The sequence below is a fragment of the Perca fluviatilis genome, chromosome 14, assembly GCF_010015445.1.
Source record: "Perca fluviatilis chromosome 14, GENO_Pfluv_1.0, whole genome shotgun sequence".
Lineage (NCBI taxonomy): Eukaryota > Metazoa > Chordata > Actinopteri > Perciformes > Percidae > Perca > Perca fluviatilis.
Window position 1 is genome coordinate 7,919,650 of NC_053125.1, and position 23,186 is coordinate 7,942,835.

The 23,186-nt window shown below is 42.4% G+C and overlaps 1 protein-coding gene across 1 annotated transcript in view; it reads right to left on the reverse strand.

Annotated features, from left to right (window-relative positions):
• dock11 (dedicator of cytokinesis 11) overlaps positions 1-23,186 on the reverse strand; it is an 87,057-nt gene that overhangs the window by 44,999 nt on the left and 18,872 nt on the right. The window contains exons 11-33 of the mRNA XM_039822143.1: positions 22,934-23,074; positions 21,245-21,514; positions 18,465-18,587; positions 18,273-18,355; positions 17,951-18,073; positions 17,514-17,590; positions 15,627-15,811; positions 15,355-15,420; positions 12,151-12,243; positions 9,672-9,795; positions 8,969-9,081; positions 8,578-8,661; positions 8,373-8,462; positions 7,475-7,596; positions 7,304-7,373; positions 7,088-7,213; positions 5,369-5,440; positions 4,690-4,836; positions 3,889-3,972; positions 3,381-3,492; positions 1,819-2,000; positions 753-866; positions 471-546 (exon numbers count right to left, since the gene is read on the reverse strand). Coding sequence (XP_039678077.1) covers positions 471-546; positions 753-866; positions 1,819-2,000; positions 3,381-3,492; positions 3,889-3,972; positions 4,690-4,836; positions 5,369-5,440; positions 7,088-7,213; positions 7,304-7,373; positions 7,475-7,596; positions 8,373-8,462; positions 8,578-8,661; positions 8,969-9,081; positions 9,672-9,795; positions 12,151-12,243; positions 15,355-15,420; positions 15,627-15,811; positions 17,514-17,590; positions 17,951-18,073; positions 18,273-18,355; positions 18,465-18,587; positions 21,245-21,514; positions 22,934-23,074 — 2,677 coding nt within the window. The remainder of the gene's footprint in view (positions 1-470; positions 547-752; positions 867-1,818; positions 2,001-3,380; positions 3,493-3,888; positions 3,973-4,689; positions 4,837-5,368; positions 5,441-7,087; positions 7,214-7,303; positions 7,374-7,474; positions 7,597-8,372; positions 8,463-8,577; positions 8,662-8,968; positions 9,082-9,671; positions 9,796-12,150; positions 12,244-15,354; positions 15,421-15,626; positions 15,812-17,513; positions 17,591-17,950; positions 18,074-18,272; positions 18,356-18,464; positions 18,588-21,244; positions 21,515-22,933; positions 23,075-23,186) is intronic.

Genomic DNA, 23,186 nt, shown 5'->3' on the forward strand with positions numbered 1-23,186 from the left:
TTCTAGCATGTATCTTATGAAAAAATAGTAAATAATGAAAGAAGGATAAAAGAGTAATACCATTTTTTACATCAAATGTTACGCCAAACATTCAACCTAATAGTTCACATTCAATTAATCGCGGTCTGCACGATTAGCTAATCGCATTCTTTCAAATCGCGATTTTGATTTGAAAACGATTAATCGTGCAACCCGAGTATGCAAACTAAAATGTCTCCATTATCACAGAAGAGCCAGCCTCTGGTAAGTGCTATGATGTATGCGGTGCCCATTCCCAAAACAAGAAATAAACAGTGTACAGCTACTACTGCTTGCAGAGAGAGAGAGAGAGAGAGAGTGAGAGTGCTGCTAATGGAGCAAGATGCGTGTAACATAAATATTGCCTCTGTGGGGATGATAATGGAGGATCTGTAAACAGGAAGAGGCCAGATGCCTTGTGTAATGGGAAGTATCAGCAGTTCTGAACTCACCATGGTCTCTCTCAATTGCAGTGCTGATTCTCCTGCTGTCTGTGGAAGCGGTTGATATCAGGTCATCTCTGGAGCCCTGGACAACCACAAGATGGAAGAAATAAACTCTCGGTAGACTGACGTCAACATACTGGAACACTTGCTTCAGATTTTAATCCGATTTTATAATAAACAATATGTGAAAGTCAAGAGTTGTATGTTTTGTATTTAAAAGAAAAAGAAAGCAGTAACCGAGCACTATGTAACCCTACTGTGGACATCCAGGGTCCCGAGGGGACTCACATTGAGGCCGAGCCCGGGGCTGGAGGTGTACGGCTGGGCAGACAGCTGCTCCAGGTTCTGGTAGAGCAGCTCAAAAAGTGGCAGGTAGAGCAAACAGATCCTGGCCTGCTGGTTCTGAAACATTAAAAATGACTAGATGAGCTTTTTATAGAAATAAATACATTGATCAAACTGATAAACGCATGTATTAATACTGTAGAGTGACATCAAATGAAGTTACAGGGGCAGACAAAATTAACACACCTGTAATAAGAGAAGGCCACTGTAGGTTCAAGTTAAATACCCAAGTTGTTGCCTGCACACATACTATCCAAAAGCCAACCACACCCAGCTGCTAACAATGGGTCCTGTACTCTTAATACTGGCTTGTTTGCATAACAGACATTGGTACAGTATCTTGTTGGAGGGGTGAACACACAGTTACACCGCAGTTTATCGCATGTACAAACTTGAGGCCTATGACACATTAACTTTTTGGCGTGCAAACATTGAGGATCTGATTCAGATAGGTTGTGATGGCATTTGATAAGGTGTGAGACAATGTGTACATCTGTCATACTTCAGTGGTTGCTTTAACTAAAAACAGCACAACGCTTAGACTTTAACTTAATCAGGTCAACATCTGACCTGGTTCGATGGTGAATTAGTAATATGTATTTGGGATATCTTAAACTTCTGTAAAGGATAAATACACTGTACACACTAATACAGGACACAACAGGTCATTTGGTCTCACATTCAGCATTTCTATTCATATTCATTTAAACCAAAATCACTACAAACAGGATGAGATCATTTTCAGTTGTTCTCAGGGCCATTTATGTTACTTGAGGAAAGAACAAGCTAATATGGCAGATTCCTGCATTATTATCAAGAAAATCAAACTTTAAAAAAAGTAAAGTGAGTTTTAAATAATAGACAAAAAGATTCAGTGTTATCAGTGTGTATGATACAAAGTTATGACTCATCTTGGGAGTGTTATTACTTTCACTCTCCAAATGTAACTCATATGAACAATGACTTTGTTCTGCTTTCTCCCATCAGGGAGTGCCTCACCCTCCCTCACCTTGAATGCAGTGTAGCGATCATCCATGGCGTGTTTAATGAGAAGGTTCTTGAGAACGCTCACGGCCAGCTGTCTGACCTCGGGCCCTTGCTGCAAGGCCTCAGCCACTTCTCTCAGCAACAGGCCAACCAGGAAGTGGTTACGGCAGTAATCTTCCGTCAGGCTGAACTCCAGACTCTGCTCTGTGTGGACAGACGGGAAGTGTCAATATACATAAGTATGGGCTGAACTGATAACAATATGGCGTATTGGGACACTCTCTTAGACTTAGATTGAGGAACTGTTTGGGGGAAATTTCCTAATACTAAAATCTGATAACCAGTCTTGTGAAATGTGTTTTTTTAAGCTAGTTAGTAGATGCAGTTAGAAATCTAACAGCATTACTCAGTGCATGCAATATAATCAAAAGTGTTCAGTAAGCTGTAATGTAATACAGACATAAACATTCAAAGTGCAACTTTACCAAACAAATATGCAACAGAATCTTAACAAAATCACGTAAAACAATCATTGAGACATAAATTACACCAAAAAGAGAGGACTTACAATAATTCATGACTCAATGCCTACATTAGGAAATGTATAATGTGGTAAAAACAGTCTGAAGACTGAAAAGACCAATAAAAGAGAAGTTGTCTGTTTCAACACCAACAGTGACGTACAGTTTTAAAATAATGCTGTGTTAATATGAAAACAGGCAATGCAGCCTGGGAACTGAGCGCCCATCTGCAATTATCTTCTCCGATGACAGAGACAGACGGACAGACAGGCAGGCTGGGAGAGAAAGAGAGGCCGAGAGAGAACCGCAGCTTCCAGAAAGATGTTGCAGTTGTAGTGTTTGCAAGTCAATACGACAAGAGTGGTAAATTCAATTTCCAAACAACAGCCAAGCTCCTCTCCTCTCCGACACACAGGCTCAGGCACGTGAAGGCGTTAGCCTAGCATTAGCATTGTGCTGACTGAGTGAGTGGGAGTGAATAGGTGTCCTATGAGAAAAAGGGGGAAGCTGACAGGATGGCGGGTTAGTGCAGGGTCAGAAGAAGGAGGTGCAGGTCGTTTGCATACGGCAGCAAACAAACGGTGGTGGTGTTGATGTAGAGTATGGTGCGCGGAGCATCACCTACCTACAGGGCCAAAAAGCTCCGTCGCATACGGAATAAAATCTGACCACAGGCAAAACACAAAAAAACAGAGAGGGGTTGGGAGTAAAAATAAAGGAATTGGGGGTGAAAGTGTAAATAATCCATGCAGCATTTACACAGCACACAGTTGTTTGCTTTTTCACTTGTGGCTGTGTCAGATGAGGTATCAACGAGTGTTGGGTAAACTTGTTAAACAGGTATAGACAGCAGGTGGATGTAACTTGCCACCTGCTCAATTATAGACCTAGTGTATGCAAGGGGCCAAACATCAGGTTAACAGAGGGGATCAGTGTGGTGGATGCAGGTCAGAACGAGATCGGTGAGGGGTTGGGGGGGGGTTGAGAGCTAGCCAGTGGTTACATATGTGGTAGGAAGCTTAATGCATTCAATGGAAGGCAGGATTAGATATCTGACTCTCACCTTGTACCCTCTGCAGCTTGGTGCGCCCGAAAGCCATGGGTAGGTTAAGAGGGATGAAGTGTTCGTGGTTACAGATCGTCATCAGAAAATCAAATTTCATTTCAGTCAGCACCTGTGGCAAACATAGATAATATGAGCGCGTGCCCTGCACATGCATAATACAAATTTCTATCAACGGCCTCAGGGCATAAATGTAATATCAATATTATCCTTGAGGGTGCTAACAGGACTTCTCAAACAAAGCCTGCAGGGTGTCCAAGTTTGTGTAATTTGTCAGTCAAATGAGCTGGTACAGATACAGAGAGAGCGGCAGGTAGGGCAGGAGGAACAGCACGTCTGTCTGTTATGTACGCATGAAATACACAAGTTGTCCAAAGTATCTTATCAGTAAAACAAAATAAGTTTAATTAAGTTTATTTTCAGGAATTAAGTTTACTATTCTACTCTTTTCAACGGCCTTGGATCTTGAAGTGTGCAGTTGTGTCTCCCACTGAGTCGGATCATGTACCTTGGGATCTTTGAGACCGAAATGACACATGTAGTGGTTGACCAGGCCGAAGGCAAAGCCCCTGTTCATGACGGTCAGGCACCTCTGAGAAAGGAGAAAGCGTGGTTAGCACATATGCTGCTATAGAATATGCAATAGGTGTGATAAACATTTTTTTGAGACTGTTGTGTTCTAGAGGGGAGTTACAAATAAAAAAAAGGCAATTAATGGCAGGAAGAGCCATGTCAGAAGCTCAACCAGGGGTGTCAAACTCAATTTCACCAAGGGCCACACTGGAAAAAGAGAATCGCATCAAGGGCCAGACATGTACAGTTTATTGACATGCTTTTATTGCCTTAAAGCCTTAAAAAAGTTAGCAAAAAAGTTCCCTAGCCATCACAGAGTTTAGCAAATCAAGCAGAACAATCATTCTGATTACAGGCTCAAATACGCAAACGCACTGGTTGTGTGGGAATTTCTAGAGTATCTAAGTCAGTAAATCTTCCAAATTTTGCTTTGTGTCACGTAAATTACAGTTTGAAAAACCGTTTCCCGTCTTTTTGGTTTGCCAAAAAGCTAGGCGGGCCAAAATTGATTGTGAACCTAAACTGATATGCAGGCTGGGTCAAAATTTGCGAGGGGACGGATTTGGCCTGCCGGCCTTGAGTTTGACACGTGCTCAAGACCACTATGACTTGTACAACTTGAGGATCAGAAACTATCTCAGGTAGGACTTACTGAAGAGTAAGTAAGTTCCCCAACAATCAGACTTTAGTAAGTTAAATCAGGTGCGTTTCATGTTTTTGCATGTAGTGTTCAGACCTTGATGAAATTGGCCAGGCTCAGGTTGATGCAACGAGCTTCCTCGAGGATTTCCATGTGGCGGATGGTGATGTGTGGCATGATGGACAACACCAGCGACTGGAGCGCCTGGTGGAAGCTGTCGGGGAAGCGCTGGGCCCGCGGCATCTAATGAGATGGTTAAGACAAATATGTAACAATGGATCACTTGAATTAAATGCATCAAAAAGTTCAAATGTCAAACAGTCGCAAACATTACAAAGACAGATTTCCAATATATAGAAAGGTATATACAGTAGATACATTTTCTCTAAGCAGAGTGCACTTAAACATCTTCTTACTAACAGCAGCATACAGCTACAGCCATCACTTTGCTTACTGCTGAACATCTGGCATTGCTTGTTACAATACAGACGAAATGCAGAGCCATGGAATCAGAATGTGGAATATACACACGGCTTCGTGATTCACTATGAGTCTCCCGTTCTTTCTTTAAGTGTGTGTGAGGTTTGTTTAAATGTGTTGACATGTTTCTAAAAACATCATGTGGTAGAAATTTGCTTGTGAGATGCATGCCAGGAATAAACCTTTAAACTTTCGGTGTGTGTCACAAGCAAAGACTCACACCGTAAAAACACACCGATGTGATTAGCTGCTCAGTCTTAATTGTGCAAAGGAAGAAGAAATTCCTTAAACCAACCTTTATGCGGTTGCCCTCTTGCAGGTACTGGGCCATGGATTTGGCCATGGTTTCAAAGAAGAACCAGGAGTACTGCAGAGAAGGGATAAAAGATGACTGGAGTTAGACTACTATGGCTGTTTCCCAATATGCTAATAAGCTTCTAAGGATGGATGGATGGATAGATAGATAGATAGATAGATAGATAGATAGATAGATGGATAGATGGATAGATGGATAGATGGATAGATGGATAGATAGATAGATAGATAGATAGTTCGATCCCAAAGGGGAAATTCAAAGTCCCAATAGCTTACAGACATCACACACAACATACACATATATCATAAACAGGATGATAAAATAACAATAACAAATAAATCCACATGAATAATATGGACAATAAAAGAAAAAATACTAAATAAAAAATCCACATGAATGTACTAAGGGATGTATAAGCATGAGACGCTTTCAGTGACAGGGAAGGTAAGCTGCTCTACGGTAAGGTGCTCTACGAGAGTGTGTGTCATAGTGGTAGTGCAAATAAGTCCAATAGTGCAAGGAATATAGACATAGTAATGTAAAAACTATATATAGCAGTGCAATGATAAAGTAAAAAAAAAAAAAGACAGCATTAAATATGGGCATTATAAGGGAATAAAGTGGACAGTAGGATAGACACAAATCAACAGTCAATATTAAAGGTTTGAAGTAATAGGGTTACAGCCACTGTTCAAGTATTATGTCAGACCTCAGTCCAGGCTGGGGGAAGGAGGGAGGGAGGGGATTTGCATATGGGCTAATATAGCCAGTAAACAGTGTAAGCAGTAAACAGTGGGCCAGTGGACAGTCAGTACATAACTGTTGTTATAGGAGGTAGTGGAAGTGGTGGAGAGGAAGGAGAGGCAGACAATGCAGAGAAATCTATCTCTCCTCTTCCTTTTTGTGAAGCATTGTAGAGCTGTATGGCCCTGTGGACAAATTACTTCCTCAGTCTGTCAGTTGTGCATGGCAGTGTGCGTAGTCTTGAGCTGATCATGCTCTTCTCCCTTGTGACAGTGCTGTGGAGTGTAAGGCATGGATACCCGACCCGAGGCCGACGGGTCCCGATGGTACCCGACGGGCTGGGCCGGGTTCGGACAGATATTTAGAAATTATGGTCGGGGTCGGGTCGGGCTCGGTCACATCAGCGCAATAAGGAATTTGTTGTAAAATTGTGCTGCGGCTCCTTTTAAGAGAACTCAGTGTGTGTGGGTTTGTGTGTGTGTGTGTGTGTGTGAGTGTGTGTGTGTGAGTGTGTGTGGTAAGTGGGCAGAAAAGAGATAGAAAAAGAGGAAGCAGACGTGTTGTAGATGCAACCGGAGCAGAGTTAGTGGTTATTCATGTTCTAACGTCGGCCCTGGAGGTAATGAGTCTCAAAATGTTGAGCAGTTTGTTCAGGGTCCTTTTATCTGATATTGAAGTGATGCGCTCCAGTTCAGCGCCCCCGACAGAGCCAGCTTTCCTTACCAGCCAACCAGAACAGTGTTGATGACTGAAAATGTGTTCCTGAATGTCACAGAGATAACATTACAGTACAAGCACCTACGCGCTGAAGGATATCTTCTCTGGAAGTGGTCACAGTGGAAGTGATAAAATGACTTTATGTTTTTTTAAAGGCTAGTATGCCACCTGCTGTTTAATATTGGTACTACAACTGGACTGATGCAGGACCTGTATGGATAAAGCCAGAGCACACACCTTGAGCAGTTTGTTGCTGGTGTTGAAATCAGCAGTTTGCTTGAGGGTGGCTGTTACAGCGGTGGCCAGCACCTCATGGGTGGTCGCTGAGTGTCCCGACACGGGGTTGTTGGTTACAAACACGTACTAAGAAGAGAAAAAAAAACACACACAAATCAATGATGGAATTATTTTGATTCTACAACCCATGTAGCGGTGTTTGCGTTGGTAGGTTACCTTCACAAAGGAGCGCAGGTAGTGTTCCAGGCCCTCCTCGTGACATCTGGAGACTATATGTATGATCACACTGTAAGGCACAGAAGCAGGGCAGTGTTATACTGGGTTTTTATCAGTATTAAATAGTACAAACCGCAGCCACACTTTTTTTTACACAAGTGGACAACTGACCGCAGAGAGTTGACAGCAATCTCATGGGTTTCTTTGGTTGCTGCTGTGAGCACCCCAAACAGCTGCATCAGCACCGTTGGTAGGAAATTGATGATCACTTGAGTCTCCATGGCATGCAGGCACTATCAGAAGGAAGAAATAGGAAAGTCAATGTAAAGTAAGTAGGGCTGTCCAGAATACTATTTTTAAGCAGCATTAGTTGGGAAGGGATTAGCCAGCCAGTGCCAAGCTAGAGCAACTAACATGGGTAATGAAAGCTAAATAGGAAAAATTTAAATTGAAAACCGAATACCTACAGTACCGGTCATCTGTTTTCACACAGAAAAACTTTTTTTTCTAACTTGCCTCTTAGGGATTCTGTACTGGTAATTTCAGGCAGTAAGACTAGAATTAAAATATGTAAGGGACTTGAAAAAATATTTTTGAACGAAATGTCTATAAAAGAAGAAATCAACACTGCACCAATCTCTTTACCTGTTTATCAAAGCGACTAGCAAATCAATTCTCCTGATTTGTATTTGAATCTAGTTGTGAACACTTCGAGGAATCAAATCACAAACAAGATGTATGTGAATGGAAAATGGCGCAGGTACTGAAATTGAACCTTGAGGGACACCACAGGTGATGGAAGTTGAATAGAGTTGAATTGCTGAGACTTTCCTGTAGTGATGGCGTTTGCTGTACATGAGAGGTACTGTAGGAGATGAAGGTTCTCAAAAATATCGATTCATTGTGAATTATATATAATAAAACTTTTTGTGAAACCCCAAAATGGCTACAAAAAACTGCAGTCTTTACAGTTGATGGGAAGTCTGGTGGTGTCACGCGAATATGATTGAGATATAGTAAGGAAGCGTAAGCTCATTTTAGGGATCCCTGCTCTCACAGTATTTCTCACCTTCAGGTATTTGATCAGTTCTGCTGGGTTGCCCTCTGATGTCGTCCTCATCAGCTGGCAGTGCTGGAAGAATTTGTGTAGATGCAGGTCCTGTGGAGGAAACAGTAAAATATTACTATCATCCACACACTCTCTTTGTACCAGCTACCTCAATGCATACTGTATGTGCGTATTCAAAGAATGATTGAAGAATAAAGTGTTATACCTGAGCATATATTGTTGATGCCACATGGGTCTTCACTTTGAACAGTGTCTTGGCATTTTCCACCCACTTGATATCTGGTTGGGACTATTAAAGTACACACAAATATGAAGCATTTAAGTTGGGGTTTTTTTCCTCAGGAAAATATCGATTGAGACGTAACATATGAGCTAACATGTCAGCTGTAAGAAAGACAACATTATCATGCATCATGTGTTGACCATGAGTGACATTTTATTTTGTGGACATTTAGCTCACAAGTTAGCACTTTAGATGACTGAATCCGATTTCAGCAGTATTTTATTGTTTGATGTTAAACTATCTGCACATCTATTAGCTTTCATTTTAGCTTTGACCATTAGTGGGGTCTTTGTTTGAGGGAATAGGACTGTACCTTCCTGGTGTCCTGACACAGGTATCCAGGAGGCAGGGTGGCTGCTACGGGCAGCTGGAGCTCCACTGACTGCATCCTCCCGTCCTTTAGCAAAGGCGTCCAGGAGTAACCCACTGGAACACACGGAAGTAACAGTGTTGGCTTACTGGGCCTCAGCTATCTGGATACATACCATGACGCAGACGAACATACTGTAGTTTAAATCAGAGATCTTTAACAGCCCTAGGGGGACCACAGAGATAGTGCAGGCAGGCCGCCAAATTATGTAAAAAATATATTTATTATTATTATATTTTTTGAAAGTGTCTCATTTCAAAACGTTTAATAAGTCTGAAAATTTGCATTAATATGAATGCACAACTTGAATTTTAAGATAAATTGGCCTATTTGTGGAAAAGAAATGTATTTGCACATTGAAGATAAGTAAGTTAGCCACTATGGTAGCCATACAGTAAAGCTCAAGGAGTCACTGTGCCTTCCAGATGTATGCTTAACATTTAAACATGATGCATAAATAATATCCATTTCTTTTCATTCATTCTGCCCAGTTTAAATAAAAAGGGGAAATACCGAAAACCTCATAAAACATGAAAACTGTAGCTAGCAATGTGGTTTACTTTTCTTTCCTTTTAAAAAAAATAATATTGCATTCAAGGACACATAAATACAGTCAGAGGCCGAGTGAATTCCCCAGTGCACTCACCCAGTGACTCTACTCCCTCCCTCTTCTTGCTGCTTGCCTTGCTGCTGGACTCACAACTGATATGGTAAAAGGTGAAGAGGATGTGGTGTTTCTCATGAACGTGGACCGGCAGCTCAATCTTCACCTGTACACAGTGGAACAGGTCATTGTTTTAAGCTTAATATACCAACAACATGTCATTCTTCTAACTGTCACAATATCAAAAGTTGTCCCTAATGATAATTCATGCTTTATTGGTCAAACTGAAGAGGTTTTACCTCAGAGGGAAGTGAATTTTTGAATCAACAACACCCTTTCATAGGTAGTTGGAAAGCATTAGCAGCTGTTGTGATTTCACTACACGTCTGACTTCACTCTAAAATAAGTCTCTTATGTTCCACAAAAAGTGCCTTTATTTTTATTTATTTTTTTATATAGAAAAGTGTATCTTCATATTTCACACTCTTTCAGAAACAGTGGTAATTGGTTGTTTATTTTTTTATTTTTTTGCCAAAAGAAACTGGTATAAAACAAATTGAAAGTGGGGCATCTGTCTATCGTGCACAGTTTGAATTATCTTTGAATCAGATCATTCAGATTGGTGCAGCCTTTGCCTATCATTCCCATGTTTTCACTTTGAAATTCATATTAATTACTGAAAATGTTCATTTGCATATTACATTTTAACACTTAGACCCACGTGTTCCAGTATTTGTGAATCCCTGAAAAACATTTTAGTGAAACCTAAAAAAGAAAAGAAAGCCCCCTTATCCACCAGGGGGCAGCAACAGTAAGGAAATGTATTTCCCCTGTGCCCTGCAAGTGCTACTATTCTCACAGGAAGTGACACATACAGAACCACTAAACAGATTTTCCACTGATACAATTGATCTACAAACCAACACACTGCTGAAGAATATCATGACTCTCCAATTTGTGACATGAGTATGAATCATTCGGTTAGTTTGTTCAATTGTCTCTCTTAGTCTTGGGAAAGCAGAGACCTCCATATACGATTGTGACAATGTCTTTGTCCTGGATAAGATGTTCTAAAATGTTGGGCGCCCGGATAGCTCAGTTGGTAGTTTGCTGTCCTGGCTCCTAAATGGCGGAATGAGCTCCTTATTGACATCAGGATGGCCAAAAGCTTCCACAACTTCCGCCAAAGGCTAAAAACACATCTCTTCCGACTACACCTCGGATAAACATAAATTAAGCTTATTTAAAGCTAATGTACTTGCACTTACTACTTGTTGAGTTTGCACCTTCAGGGTTGAAAGCACTTAACTGGAACTCGCTTTGGATAAAAGCGTCAGCTAAATGACGTGTAATGTAAAGTAATGGTAGAGCGGGCACCCATATATAGAGGTTTACTCGACTCCGACCTGCGGCCCTTTGCTGCATGTCATTCCCCCCCCTCTCTCCCCTTCCATTTATTCAGCTGTCCTGTCAATAAAGGCCTAAAAATGCCCAAAACCTTAAAAAAATGTCAGGATGATAATCAATTATATGTAGCACTTTTCAGTGTGTTTACAGAGGCTATAGAGGATAAAAAGATAAAGCAAAATATGTAAAAAGATAAAGATCATTGTTGTCCATTTGAGCGGAAATTCTCAAGCATGTGGAGGTAAATCCCAGTGAGCGTGCCTCTGTGTGTGCATGCGGCGCCTCTTAAGATCCTAATCCGTTTGATATCAGGGCCGTATGCCCCCCCCCCTCCGGCTCTACCTCTCTAACAGTATCCTGCCCATAGCGCTTTTGCTGAGCTCCTGGCTTCATGTGTGTGTAGACGGGTCTGTGACTGTTTGACCAGTCTGGTGTGAGAATCACAGCTCTACCCTCAGACTGATTTATGGGATTATTTCAGCCCTGGGTAAGGAATTTGCCTCTGGAAGAAAAAAAAATGCGTTTGAATGAGTCTGTTAAAAGTTTTATTTTTAACCGACAGAATTAAAGTCCCATGCCTGTAAAACTGCATAGATATATATTTTTATTGATATATATATATATACATTATTGTCATTGTAATTGCAGCTACATTTGTCAGCGCCGGCGTCAAAGAAAAGTTTCCCCGATTGAATAAATTCCCCTGAATAAATTATTAACACTATTAGTTCTAGTCATAATTGCCACTGTTTATCACACTAACTGCTATAATTATAATAAATCATTTTCTGTATATATGTACTGTATATCTGTCGCAGTGTCTTTGTGTCCCAACCGGCAGCGGCAGATGACGGCCAGGGTCTGTCCGAGATTTCTGCCTATAAAAAGGAATATTTTCCTCGCCACTGTCGTACCAAATCCTTGCTCTTGGGGGGATTGTTGGGTCTTTGAAAATTATAGTGTGGTCTAGACCTACTCTATCTGTAAAGTGTCCTGAGATAACGCCTGTTGTGATTTGACACTATAAATAACATTGAATTGAATGGAATTGAACAATAAATTACAATTGAATTGAATTAATTGAATTGAATATTTGAGGAGGAAATCATCTCACCTCGTCGTAGAACTCGGGGCTCTGATTGTGGTGCAGGACGGCTGCGTAGGCGCTGCTGGTGAAGAGGGAGTCTCCCGGCTTGCTGTAGATGCACTGAAAGGCAAGCGAGCACATCAGACTCTGGCCCTTTGATGTTGGGGGCCACAGCGGTGAGTAAGGGCTCAGAAATCTGAGATTACTGACCATATTTTGGTGAAAAGACTGCGCGATCCCTTCGTCGTATGCATCTTTGAAGCCCCAACAGATTAAACAAAGGGCTGAGTAACCAGAGATGGGAACCCGCAGTTATCAAAAGCCTGGCCTCTGACTACACAAGACGGGCCTCATCATGAAAAATGACACACATTTTCAGGCTTTAACAAGCACTGTTTACCTTACTTTAATTGCGACAGTGCCCTCCCTCCTCTGCTGGATGATGATGACAGAAAACCAACAAACACAGAACAATTAAAAGCTCCTCGACTTCTTATGTGATGACAGAAATACTTATTTTTCTTTTAAAATGGCAACTAGAGCCATTTATGAATGCACCCTCAAACTCTAGGAGGAACATTGCATAACCAAAGCTCTGTTTTGTATCAGTGCAGCAGCAGAAGTCCTGTGCGAAAAATTAACGCTTGACCTGGTCAGGGTATTAGGGGCGACAAAAGAAGAAAAAAAACATCAGACCTGTTCTGGTGGTTGGTTTGATACTGTAATTAGGATGCTAACAGATTTAGTCATCTCTAATGAACAATAATGAGCAGTGCTGGCCAGAGGGAAGGACAGAGTTCTTGAGCCAGCTGATTGAAAATGGAGTTTGATTGGATCAGGAAAAAAAAAAAGCAGGAGGACTAGATGAGCCTGGAGGATGGGAAAGGCTCAGAGAGAGTTCAAATTCTCCGCTCAGTCTGGGAAGAAGCTGGAGGTGGAGGAGGAGGGAGGGAGGGAGGGGAGGGAGGATTACACAGATTTCACCAAAGATCTGTTGTTGCAGTCACAAGGTACGGTAGGACCTGCAGGCGGTGTGCTCAGTGGTGCATGGTTTGCATGGTTTGGGGCGTCTGGGGCTCAGGTGGTAGAGTGCTCGCCTACCAATTGGAAGGTCGGTAGTTCGATCCCTGGCCCTACAGTCCCATGCCAAAGTGTCCTTGAAGATCCTGAACCCCGAATTGCTCCCGATGCTGCGCCATCGCTGTGTGAATGTATTTAAATGTTTGTCTGATAAGCAAGTGGCACAGCGCGTGAATGGTTCCTGTACTATGTAAAAGCGCTTTGAGCAGTTGTTAAGACTAGAAGAGCGCTATATAAACACAGACCATTTACATTGGTCGAACCACAATCGGAAAGCAACACATTCAGGGGGCCCTTAGAGCAGCAGCAAGCTGAGGGGGCTGATGGGAGTCCTGATTACTTGACTCAGGATGAGGGTCCAGGTGTGGTTAAGAGGAGCTGCCTCCTCGGATCTTATCTGTCAGAGAGGCTGTCCTGTTCCTACACGTACTGTACCACACAGGACCCAAAACCAAACATTTCCTTCTGGCTTCACTGGTAGAGCTAATGTTTCAGGTAAGCCCCCCCAGAGATCATGACTGTAGGTTTGACTGGTTCATTTATTTATTCATTTTTGACAAGGATAACAGTTTAGAGAGTAGCAGATTATCAAGGTATTTTCAATTCACAGCCTCTGCGAAATCCCATCTACTTCAACCTTTGTTCCCCAAAAGCTTCAAAAGAATTTACCTCTCAGTCAGATTTGTGAAAAAAACAAAAACAAAAAACGCCCAGAGCCTCCTCGAGCTTCCGCTGCCTCTGATTAAAATCTCCCGAGAGGTGTGCTGCTGGCTCTTGCTCATTGTTTTTGTTTAGAACTTTCTGCCTCGCTGTACTTGAAGCACTGTTTGAGAGCCGACTGTACAGTAGCGGAGGTATAATACGCGTGACTGCAATGCTGATCTGCCTGTCTGGACTGACTTAATCAAGGGCATCAAGTGCAAATGTTTTGGCGGTTTGAAGTCAAAGAATTTCTGTTTTCCTCCCTGGCTTCTGGAAAAGTGAAAAGAAAAACAATCCACGCTGCCTTGATGACTGTTTCCACCCACAAATATTTGACATGTGTGGCCAGAGAGAAATAGCGAGGAGGAGAAGAGAGAAAAAGAGTGACCATTCATTATCTTCTCCTGCCAGCTATAATAACCAGCTTCTGTAAGCGTTTCCTTTCTCCTTTTCTGGCCCCTCAGCTGGACTCGGACTTCCACTTTGTGAAAAGCAATAAACAAAAAAAAAGGAAAGGTTCATCATGTCTGAGGGCTCAGCTATTGATCAAATCTCACAGAGGACATTCCACAACTTGTTTTCTGAGATCTTTGCATGAGGCTCCTGCTATGTTTCATTCCACCAACCAACCATCCATCCTCTTTTTTTATTTTCTATCTCCTGCTTTATTTCCGTTTGTTCAGTCTAAACTTTATCTGGACTGTATTATCTCTCTTTTTTTTACCTTTCGCCTGTTTATGTGCCTGTACATTGTCCTGAGCGTGACATTTGACAGATCCCCGTTTCTACGATGGGGCATTAAGGCCACTGGTAAGAAAAGTAACATTTCAAAATATTAGAAAAAGTTGTATAATTTTTGAATAAAGTCTTAATTTTACAGGAAAAAGTTGTAATATTTTGATTATTAAATCTATGAGAAAAAAAAACCCACGATGTTACAAAAACATGTAAGATAAGAATGTATTACATATTTAAAGATATGAGCTAAGAAGGTATTATTATGAACCCCCGTTAACCAAACACTTCAAACGTAACTTTATCAAGCTCAGGGCTGCAAAAACCCAACTAATAAAGATAGTAGTTTTTAAAAGAAGACACTGCTGTAGCAGACCAGTTCATGTGGTAGAGAATTCCAGAGAGTAGAACCCTAATGAATCAAATCCAGATGCTGTCCGGTTATTGACTAATACATCATGTAAATAGTTCCTTTATTACCTTTTAACATCCTAAAATCGTTTGATAATAAGGTGTAATATCTCAACTTGAAAATATTTCACCTGCATTCTCAAAATCTCGGATTTGCCCCAGTGGCCCTAAAATTCTGTCATACTGCACCTGATGACAAGATTAGACCTGTGAATACACTCTGAGATCACAAAGGGGAATGTGTGTATCACTAACATATACAGTAGATAACATATTACAATATATGCAGTTCATACAACTCACCTTTAAAGGGGTTGCACCTTCTTCATCGGAGTCTCGGAACTGGACGCAGACTGCAATGTTTCTAGCCTGGTGTGGAAGGAACATTAAGTCAAGTCAAATCAGTGAGATGTGTTTTATTCTGTGTAGGCAGCAACAACACAGAAAGCGATCCTTTGATGAAAGAGTTTCATCATTCGTTCCCCACCATCACCACTCTCAACTTTTGATCCAGCTTCGTTTCTGAGCCACACACACACACACACACACACACACACACACACACACACACACACCTTGGTGAAGGTCTTCTGGTTGTCGTATTTGAGCTGCAGGGGGAAGACGTAGAGCTGGTTCTTGTAGGTGGTGAAGGGGTAGTTGTACTTGGCCTCCTCGGGGAGAAACTCCTCCACCTCCACTGACACCCGCTCGCAGCCGTCCTCGAAGGGCTTGACGGGAACGTAAGAGGAAGTCACCGTATCTGGGGAGGACAGAGGGCACCAGTTAGGGCAGTGGTTCTCAAGCTCTTTTCAATAATGTTCCCCCTTTGAACAGTTTTTTTTTTAAGCCATGTACCCCCTAACCAGCGCGAATAATTTTTGGTAAAAAAAAAAAAGTACCCCCTAACCAGCGCAAATAATTTTTGGTAAAAAAAAAAGTCGATATAAAGAGGAACAATACAGCGATGTCAGCGATAGATTTACTAAACAACCTGTACCTGGAAAACATTTAAATGCTAATGAAAAAAGGCAAAAAAAAACTTGGAAAAAGACGGTAGAAAGAAGGAAGTAAGGCAAGAATATGTCGAAAATAGTAACAAAAACCTAAAAAAAAGAGACACAAAGTTCAAAAACGCAATACAAACTTTGAAAAAAAAAAACACAGTAAAAAAGGGAAGGCATCACTAGGGCGACAAAAGTGACAAAAAAATCCAAAAAGCGACAAACTTTGAAAAAAGTGACCAAAACTTTGAAGAAAAAAAGACCATAGAAAAAGTAAGGAAGAAAGGCAAGAATAGGTCAAAACAAGCGACAACACCTTCAAAAAATGTGACAAACTTCAAAAACAGCAACAAGAACAAAGGGAACAAGAAAAAAAAAAAAGACGTAACTACAGCCTTGTAACGGAAAAACATTTTGTAAAAAATCTTACGTACCCCCTACAGTCCTCCAAAGTACCCCTAGGGGGACACGTACCCCGATTTGAGAAACACTGGGTTATGGAACCAAACCTCGCCTGCTGTGTTTCTGTTCCTTGTGCCATCCCGAAGAGTCAACTTAGCGTCATTCTGTATATTTTTGATCTTTTCGGACTCCAAGCATGTTTTAAACTATGAATACCAACTTTTGCCTTCTAATAGGCGATTAAGAGTCCCTTCGTTTAGACACAACAGGCTCAAGAAATCTTTTATCAGTCTATCCTGTTGCTAAAAATCAGTGTGATGCCAATTAAAATCTTGTATCCAATGGCTGTAGATGTGTTTTCATCTTTTGTACTATATGTGTAATTGTGTAACTGTTTTTGAGTGGAGCTGCTCGAAAGGGCAGAATGAATTGCAGTGTAAATGGATAATAAAGTTGTATCGTATCGTATTTGTAATCTAAGTACACTGCCAAAACCCAAACTGCTTGCCAGTGCAAACACACACACACACACACAGATACTGAATACAAAAACAGCTGAGACCATGCAAATCAAATGTGCGTGGTTTTAGGCTCCACAGAAAGCATCAGTGACATCTTATTTACAATGATGTTAACTACTTTCTTCAATTGCTGCAATTATTCCTGGATACCATGGTTTATCCTTTATTATACTTTCTGAAATCCTATCACATCATGCTCTTTTCTGCATGTGGGTAAACTCCCTCACCTCATTTCCCCCTGAACCCCCAAAACTGACTTTCATTCACTGAGGAGTCTTTAGCTGTCAACTCTCTTCAAAATGATTTGGAGGGCTTTCTTTTTACTTCTCCGTAGTGCTGTTTGGTCTCGGCACTTTGTTGCTATTGTTTGATCGTAATCTTGGTGATCAAGAAACTGAAGCTCATTCTACTTCTGTTCATGACATACCGCAGACTAGATAAGATCAGCAGCAGCAGCTAACTACAACAGGCTCACAAAGCCGTTTGCTGTTAACGCTAATGGTAAGGATAAGGGAAGTGTTTAGAAATGATGACATACTTGAGAAGTCAGGTGGGACACACTCGATGGTGACATTCAGCTGTCCAGGGATGGTCTGAAGCTTGCTCTTCTCAGGTCTGACGAGGAAAAAAAGAGATTTGAAATAAGAACAAGACGCAATCAAGTCTGAATGGAAGAACCTTTCAAATGTGTATTCTAATGCACAGCACACCGTCTCCTATGCAATACTATTTAAAATATAGACTTAAAAAAGGCGTGCAAGGGGAGTGTTTTGAAGCTCCAGTACCTAAGCACTGGCTAAAATAGCAGAAGAGGGTAGATGCCTCGTGGCCCGCCTCGTTTTGCCTCATTCTGCCTCTGATTGGCTTACCCTAACCCTAACCAATCCCCACTCCCCATGCCTTAAACCTAACTACGTCGAACCATTCTAGCAGATCCGATTTCGGATCTACCGCAGCAGCGTGGGTACGACTCACTTCCTGATGTCGGCCAGCAGCTTGATGATGTCATCAGTGGAGACTTTGCTGCTGTCCTGGCGGTAGAGAGGAGAAAACTTCCCATCCATGTCCAGGCTGCCCTGAGCGTCTTTGAACACCTGCCTGAAAACACATTTTCCACATGGCTACAGCGCATTCGCCATACATAGTAAATGCCTTCAAGGTTTTAAAATCCAATGCATTATCTTATTATGGTGATATATTTTAATGCATTCCTATTCCAAAGATGAATCCAAACAGATTCATCAGGGGGTAATATTTTGACTTATGGCTTTATTATTATTATTTATTCCTGTCTCACTTGGCAGCCCAGGCGAACGGCATCCTATACTGGCCCAAGCGTTGGCATGTCTGCTTGGCAGCTTTCAGCACCTTCTGAGCAGTCTGCGGAGACAAAAAGGCAATGACGGAGTGGGAAACTGGGAAAGCTCACTGCCGCTATGGTCATGTGTATGTCTTTAAATGAGGCGAAAAGCATGGCGGCGCGGCGGACCTTGTTGGCGTCAGAGGTCTTGATGTACGGCTCGGCGCTGTGTGTGATGCCGTTCTGTAACACCTTCTCTACGCGGGCCACCAGGAAGATATCTGCGTGAGGGTTGGTCACTGAAAAGATACCCTGGAGGAGAGAGGGAGAAATGAACAAGGAGGCTGATTATTAATGTCTTTCCCGACAGCCCTCTTTAAATAAACAAGCAATCATCATCAGTATTACAACGTTGAAATGTCTTTACAGTCTCTACAGGGCAAGTGCAGAGGAAGTGGCTGCTGTCAGCTGAAGTTATACAGGAAAACCACATGGGGGTCACATCTATTTTTGGTCTGGTGAGATGGGGCTGTATTTAAGCGTGTAGAGTCAGTTCACACAAACAATCTCAAAGGGAAAAGAAATTACGTTTGGACAAAACTATGCTGCTATATGAGCTCATATTATTAGTACGATAAGTATATAAAACCACGGAGGGTTCTGGGAACAAAATCTAGACAGAAGCAGCAGGAAGTCATTTTGGAAATCATTAAAGTTTCAGCAAGTAATGAAACTGAGTGACACTACCGAGGGAGCAGTAGCAACTAACGCAGCTTCAAACCGAGACAGATGTAGACATCCCAAACGGTCCATTAATAACACACATCTTAGAGGAGAAGAGCACGGTGCCAGTCAGACGGACACACTCCCTGGTTACACTCCAAGCCAGAACCCCCGTCCATCCTCGCCTATCTGCCCTCATTCACAGACACGACCACACACTGCTGCTTTTGGTTTCAACCTTTGACGTTATGATTTCTTGCCATACGTTTTGCATAACCTGGGAGAAAAAAAAAAGCTCCTAAATTCATCATTTTTGACATCATACATCGTGTCACAGCTTTTTGCAAACATACACCAACTTGGTGGGTTTTTTTTGTAGCTGGGACGAACTCTGTAACACTCACACTTAGATTTATGAATTATGTAATGAAGTGAAATAGAAGCCGTGGCCTCCGCAGAGCTGCTGATGCAGAGGAAAGAAGTGGAAGCCCTGTCCTTGGGCCACACCCAATGCACCTAAATTAAACTGTGGTCTGCCGAGCTATAACAGCACACTAATCACAGAGGTACGGCCGTCTCTGTTTGTATGGATGCGTGTGTGTGTGTGTGTGTGTGTGTGTGTTTCACAGATGTCGGTTGGCAGAATGTGACAAATTAGACTTGGAACGGCTGTTTAATTGTATGCCTGCAGCTTTCAAACTGTGTCTGGCCTGCTATTGGTTGGTTATATTCTCTATTACATTCTCTGTTATAGATATTGTTTCTGCGGTTTCTGATTAGATGTTTGACTCTCCCCCTATTCATCTTCACACCTTGCAAAGTTGTTTCATATTGTCGCTGTGATAGCCCAGTAATGTCTCTTACCACAGAAATGGAAAGTGAGTAAACGAGTATGTTTTATAACCTAATTTACAACAGGCACAAGTCTTGCTGATCCACTTAATCAGATTATTGGACCTCACAAGAGGTGAGGTGTGTGTGCTGATCTCACAGCACCTGCAAAAGTTTGCCCGAGCCAAGAGTTAACGCTCACACATGGGCATTAAATAAACTCTTGACTAGAAATACAGCAAAGACAAAGTGACAAGACATTAAGCTTGCACCGCCGAGTACTGCGCTGACCTAAGGGATCCTGAAATCGCTTGCAAATGTTAGCTGAATGAGCTGAACTGAAGTCTCGTTGATCCTTTCAACATTTTTACAAGCTGGATATGGACCAAGCATTGTCTGGGGACAAACTCACCATCTGGAAACACGACTGAAAATTGAAAGCACAGCGCACGCGAGGGAAAATCCAATACGGAGAACACTATCATCATGTATTTGGATAAAGAGCTCCATCACCACACATCACACGTCAGTCCTCTGACGTAAGAGGAGAACAGGGAATCAATTAACGGGTCACGAATCCCTGGTCCCACCCAGGCCAGCTGCAGTCAGAGTGGGAATGCTGAGCAGCGTTTTCACCTCACTGAGGTACGGAAGGACATTTCCAAAGCAAGGCGGGACTGAAGACAGCCAGCCTCTAACCACAACCTGTCGGGGCTTGGAAAATGTAGGGGGGGAATAGTATTCTACAGATGATGGTGATGGTTCCGTTTTAAATCCTCAAATAGGCCACAGGCTACATCCACACTATTACGGTGCCATGTCATTTCTCAGACGCTCCATTGTTCCGACCTCTCAATAATCCGAAAAATTCCCTTTGGTCCTACAGCCCACTAGTCCGACGTCCCTTTGTTTCAGGAAAAAATAAACCCTCTGCTCCGACATCCCATTGTTCCGACCATATAGGCTTTTTTGGATCACCTCCCATAAGGTAATGTAACCCCATTTGTTCAGGTCCTATCCCCTGACCAATCGGGCTATCCTAACCTTAACGGGCTATCCTAACCTTAACTATTCGAGGTCAAATGCCCAACCCCAACCCAGTAGCGGAGTGGCAATCGGGAGAGTCTAGACTTTTCCCGGTGGGCCGGTAGGGCTTTGAGGCCGCGAGGGCCGGTCTGATAATAGTTATACATTGCAAGTTCTTAGCAATGGGGGATGGGGGGGTTCTGAGATGTTGACATATATTTTACAAAAAGCATGGAACATTGTGTTAATTCAAACCTTGATCTGTGGGAGCGATCCAACACTATTTCAGGCTCCATGCCCACGCTTGACTGGCTGCTCACCATCATAGTGAGTCATTGTTAAGTCATTTCCTCAATCAAATAGCTACCAAATTACAGCCAAGTCTCTACCTGTGTGGGGAAACGCAGCAGAGCATCCGACACCCTCTGAAGAACCGGCAGGCCGTTCCCTTTCACCTTCGAGTCTCCGTTCACCATCACTCCTCCACCTCCTCCTCCTCCTCCACCACCCTCTGAGTCCGAGGAAGGAGAGAGCTGGCCCGAGGCGTCGGTCAGCATCTCCCTGACGCATGGCGGGTTGAGGTCGACGTGGAAGTCGGCTGAGATCTTACAGCTCTTGGAGACGTCAAAGAGAGCGAGGCTGATGAAGAATGGCTCCACCTGGGGTTCAGCAGAGAGACGGTTAAGGGCTTTAACACTTGAATACATCAGCCAGGGTTTATAATATACCTGGATGCATTTCCTGCACATTTCACGGTAGCTTTATTCAGCTTGATCCCTCCATTAACAATTCACCCTAACTACTTATTTTAGGACTAAACACTGGATGACCCTAAGGTAAGGTTCCAATACGACACCTCAAATTAAGAGTTTTAATCTATCATGCTATTCAATCTGCTATGGTTAAAATGCTAGATTTTTCAGTTTTTAGTCTGACAGAAATGTGATAAGGATAGATATTATATAAACATATTATCTGTATATCAGACTCCTTTGAGTTAATCCCTAGTTTGGAAGCCAATGTTGGCTCTACAGTAGCGCCGCCCACACATTTCTGAATGACAGTGCACTTATGCCAGGATGAATGGTTCCTGCGTGATGGACAAGCCTAACTCCATAACCATTAAACCTGTCAGAAGGAGTGGAGGGAAAGGAGGGAAAGAAGAAGGGGGAGGGAAAGAGAGAGAGCGCGCTGCTTGTAAACCACAAATATGAGTCAACTCAATTCAATTCTCCAACCAGCCTCTACTAATGCATCAGCAAGCAGGAGGAAGAGGAGGACCAACTCAATGTTTTATGACTACAGCAATCCAGTCTGACACAGGCACTGCTCACACACACACACACACACTGTAAACTGCTGTCTCATGTTGCCAGGGGCTCTTCACGTAGAACACATTGAAGAGGTTTCCACCATTCACCAGTCTTTGTTAATTTGGAGGCGTTTAAAGCTTGGGTTCTAGATTCTCGCTTGGATGGAGAAAAAATAATTATTTAGCAACATCAGTTTGTGGAATTGCTTGAAAAGAAGGTATTACAACCATATCTAGTTGTGTTAGTCTTTTGGCCTGGTTACTTCCATTGCTTCCAGACAGGCCAACATGAATTATGAAGGTGTGCTATCTGGGGCAGCACTGCAGAGGGCGAGGGTGGTGGAAGTTGTGTGGTGTTAAATGGAGGACTGTGTGTTGTGATTAAATGCTAAAAGGCATTCAGAATAAATCACTAGAGAGGTATTTTCACAATTTCCTTATGGCATTATATTTTTATTTTTGTGATCACTTTTTAAGCACAGTTAAGGTCTTCTAGGTCGATCCATCCCCTAGCTATAGCCACTTATCCTTTTGGAGAGTCAAACCCAGAACTCAGTGCTAACCACTGCACCGTGCCACCCTATTTTTTTTATCTTGTTTTTATTTGTTCTATGAATATAAGGTGTTATGGTCATCTAGTTTAGGTTGACGTTCATCATTAGTAATAGTACATGGCAAAGCAGAGGAAGTAGTAGAGATATTAGTAGAGTCATATAAGCGGAATATAAAAAGAATCTTTTCCTGTGGAAGTAAGGTGATGACGTACATTGGTGAGGACGCCGTCGCCCTTCTCGCTGACACAGCCCTGGAGACTGAAGGTCAGGTCGTGGCAGCTGACCACGATACGACGGCCATAACGCTCCTCAAACGGCTTCACATCTGGCTCGATGCCGGAGAAGTCCAGCCTCTGGATAACGGACAGGAGGGAGGAGAGGAGGAGAGAGAATGCAAGCAGTGAGAGAAGGGAGAGGACAAAAGGAGAAGGAAACAGTGGGCATTGTGGAAAGGGGAGGGGAGAT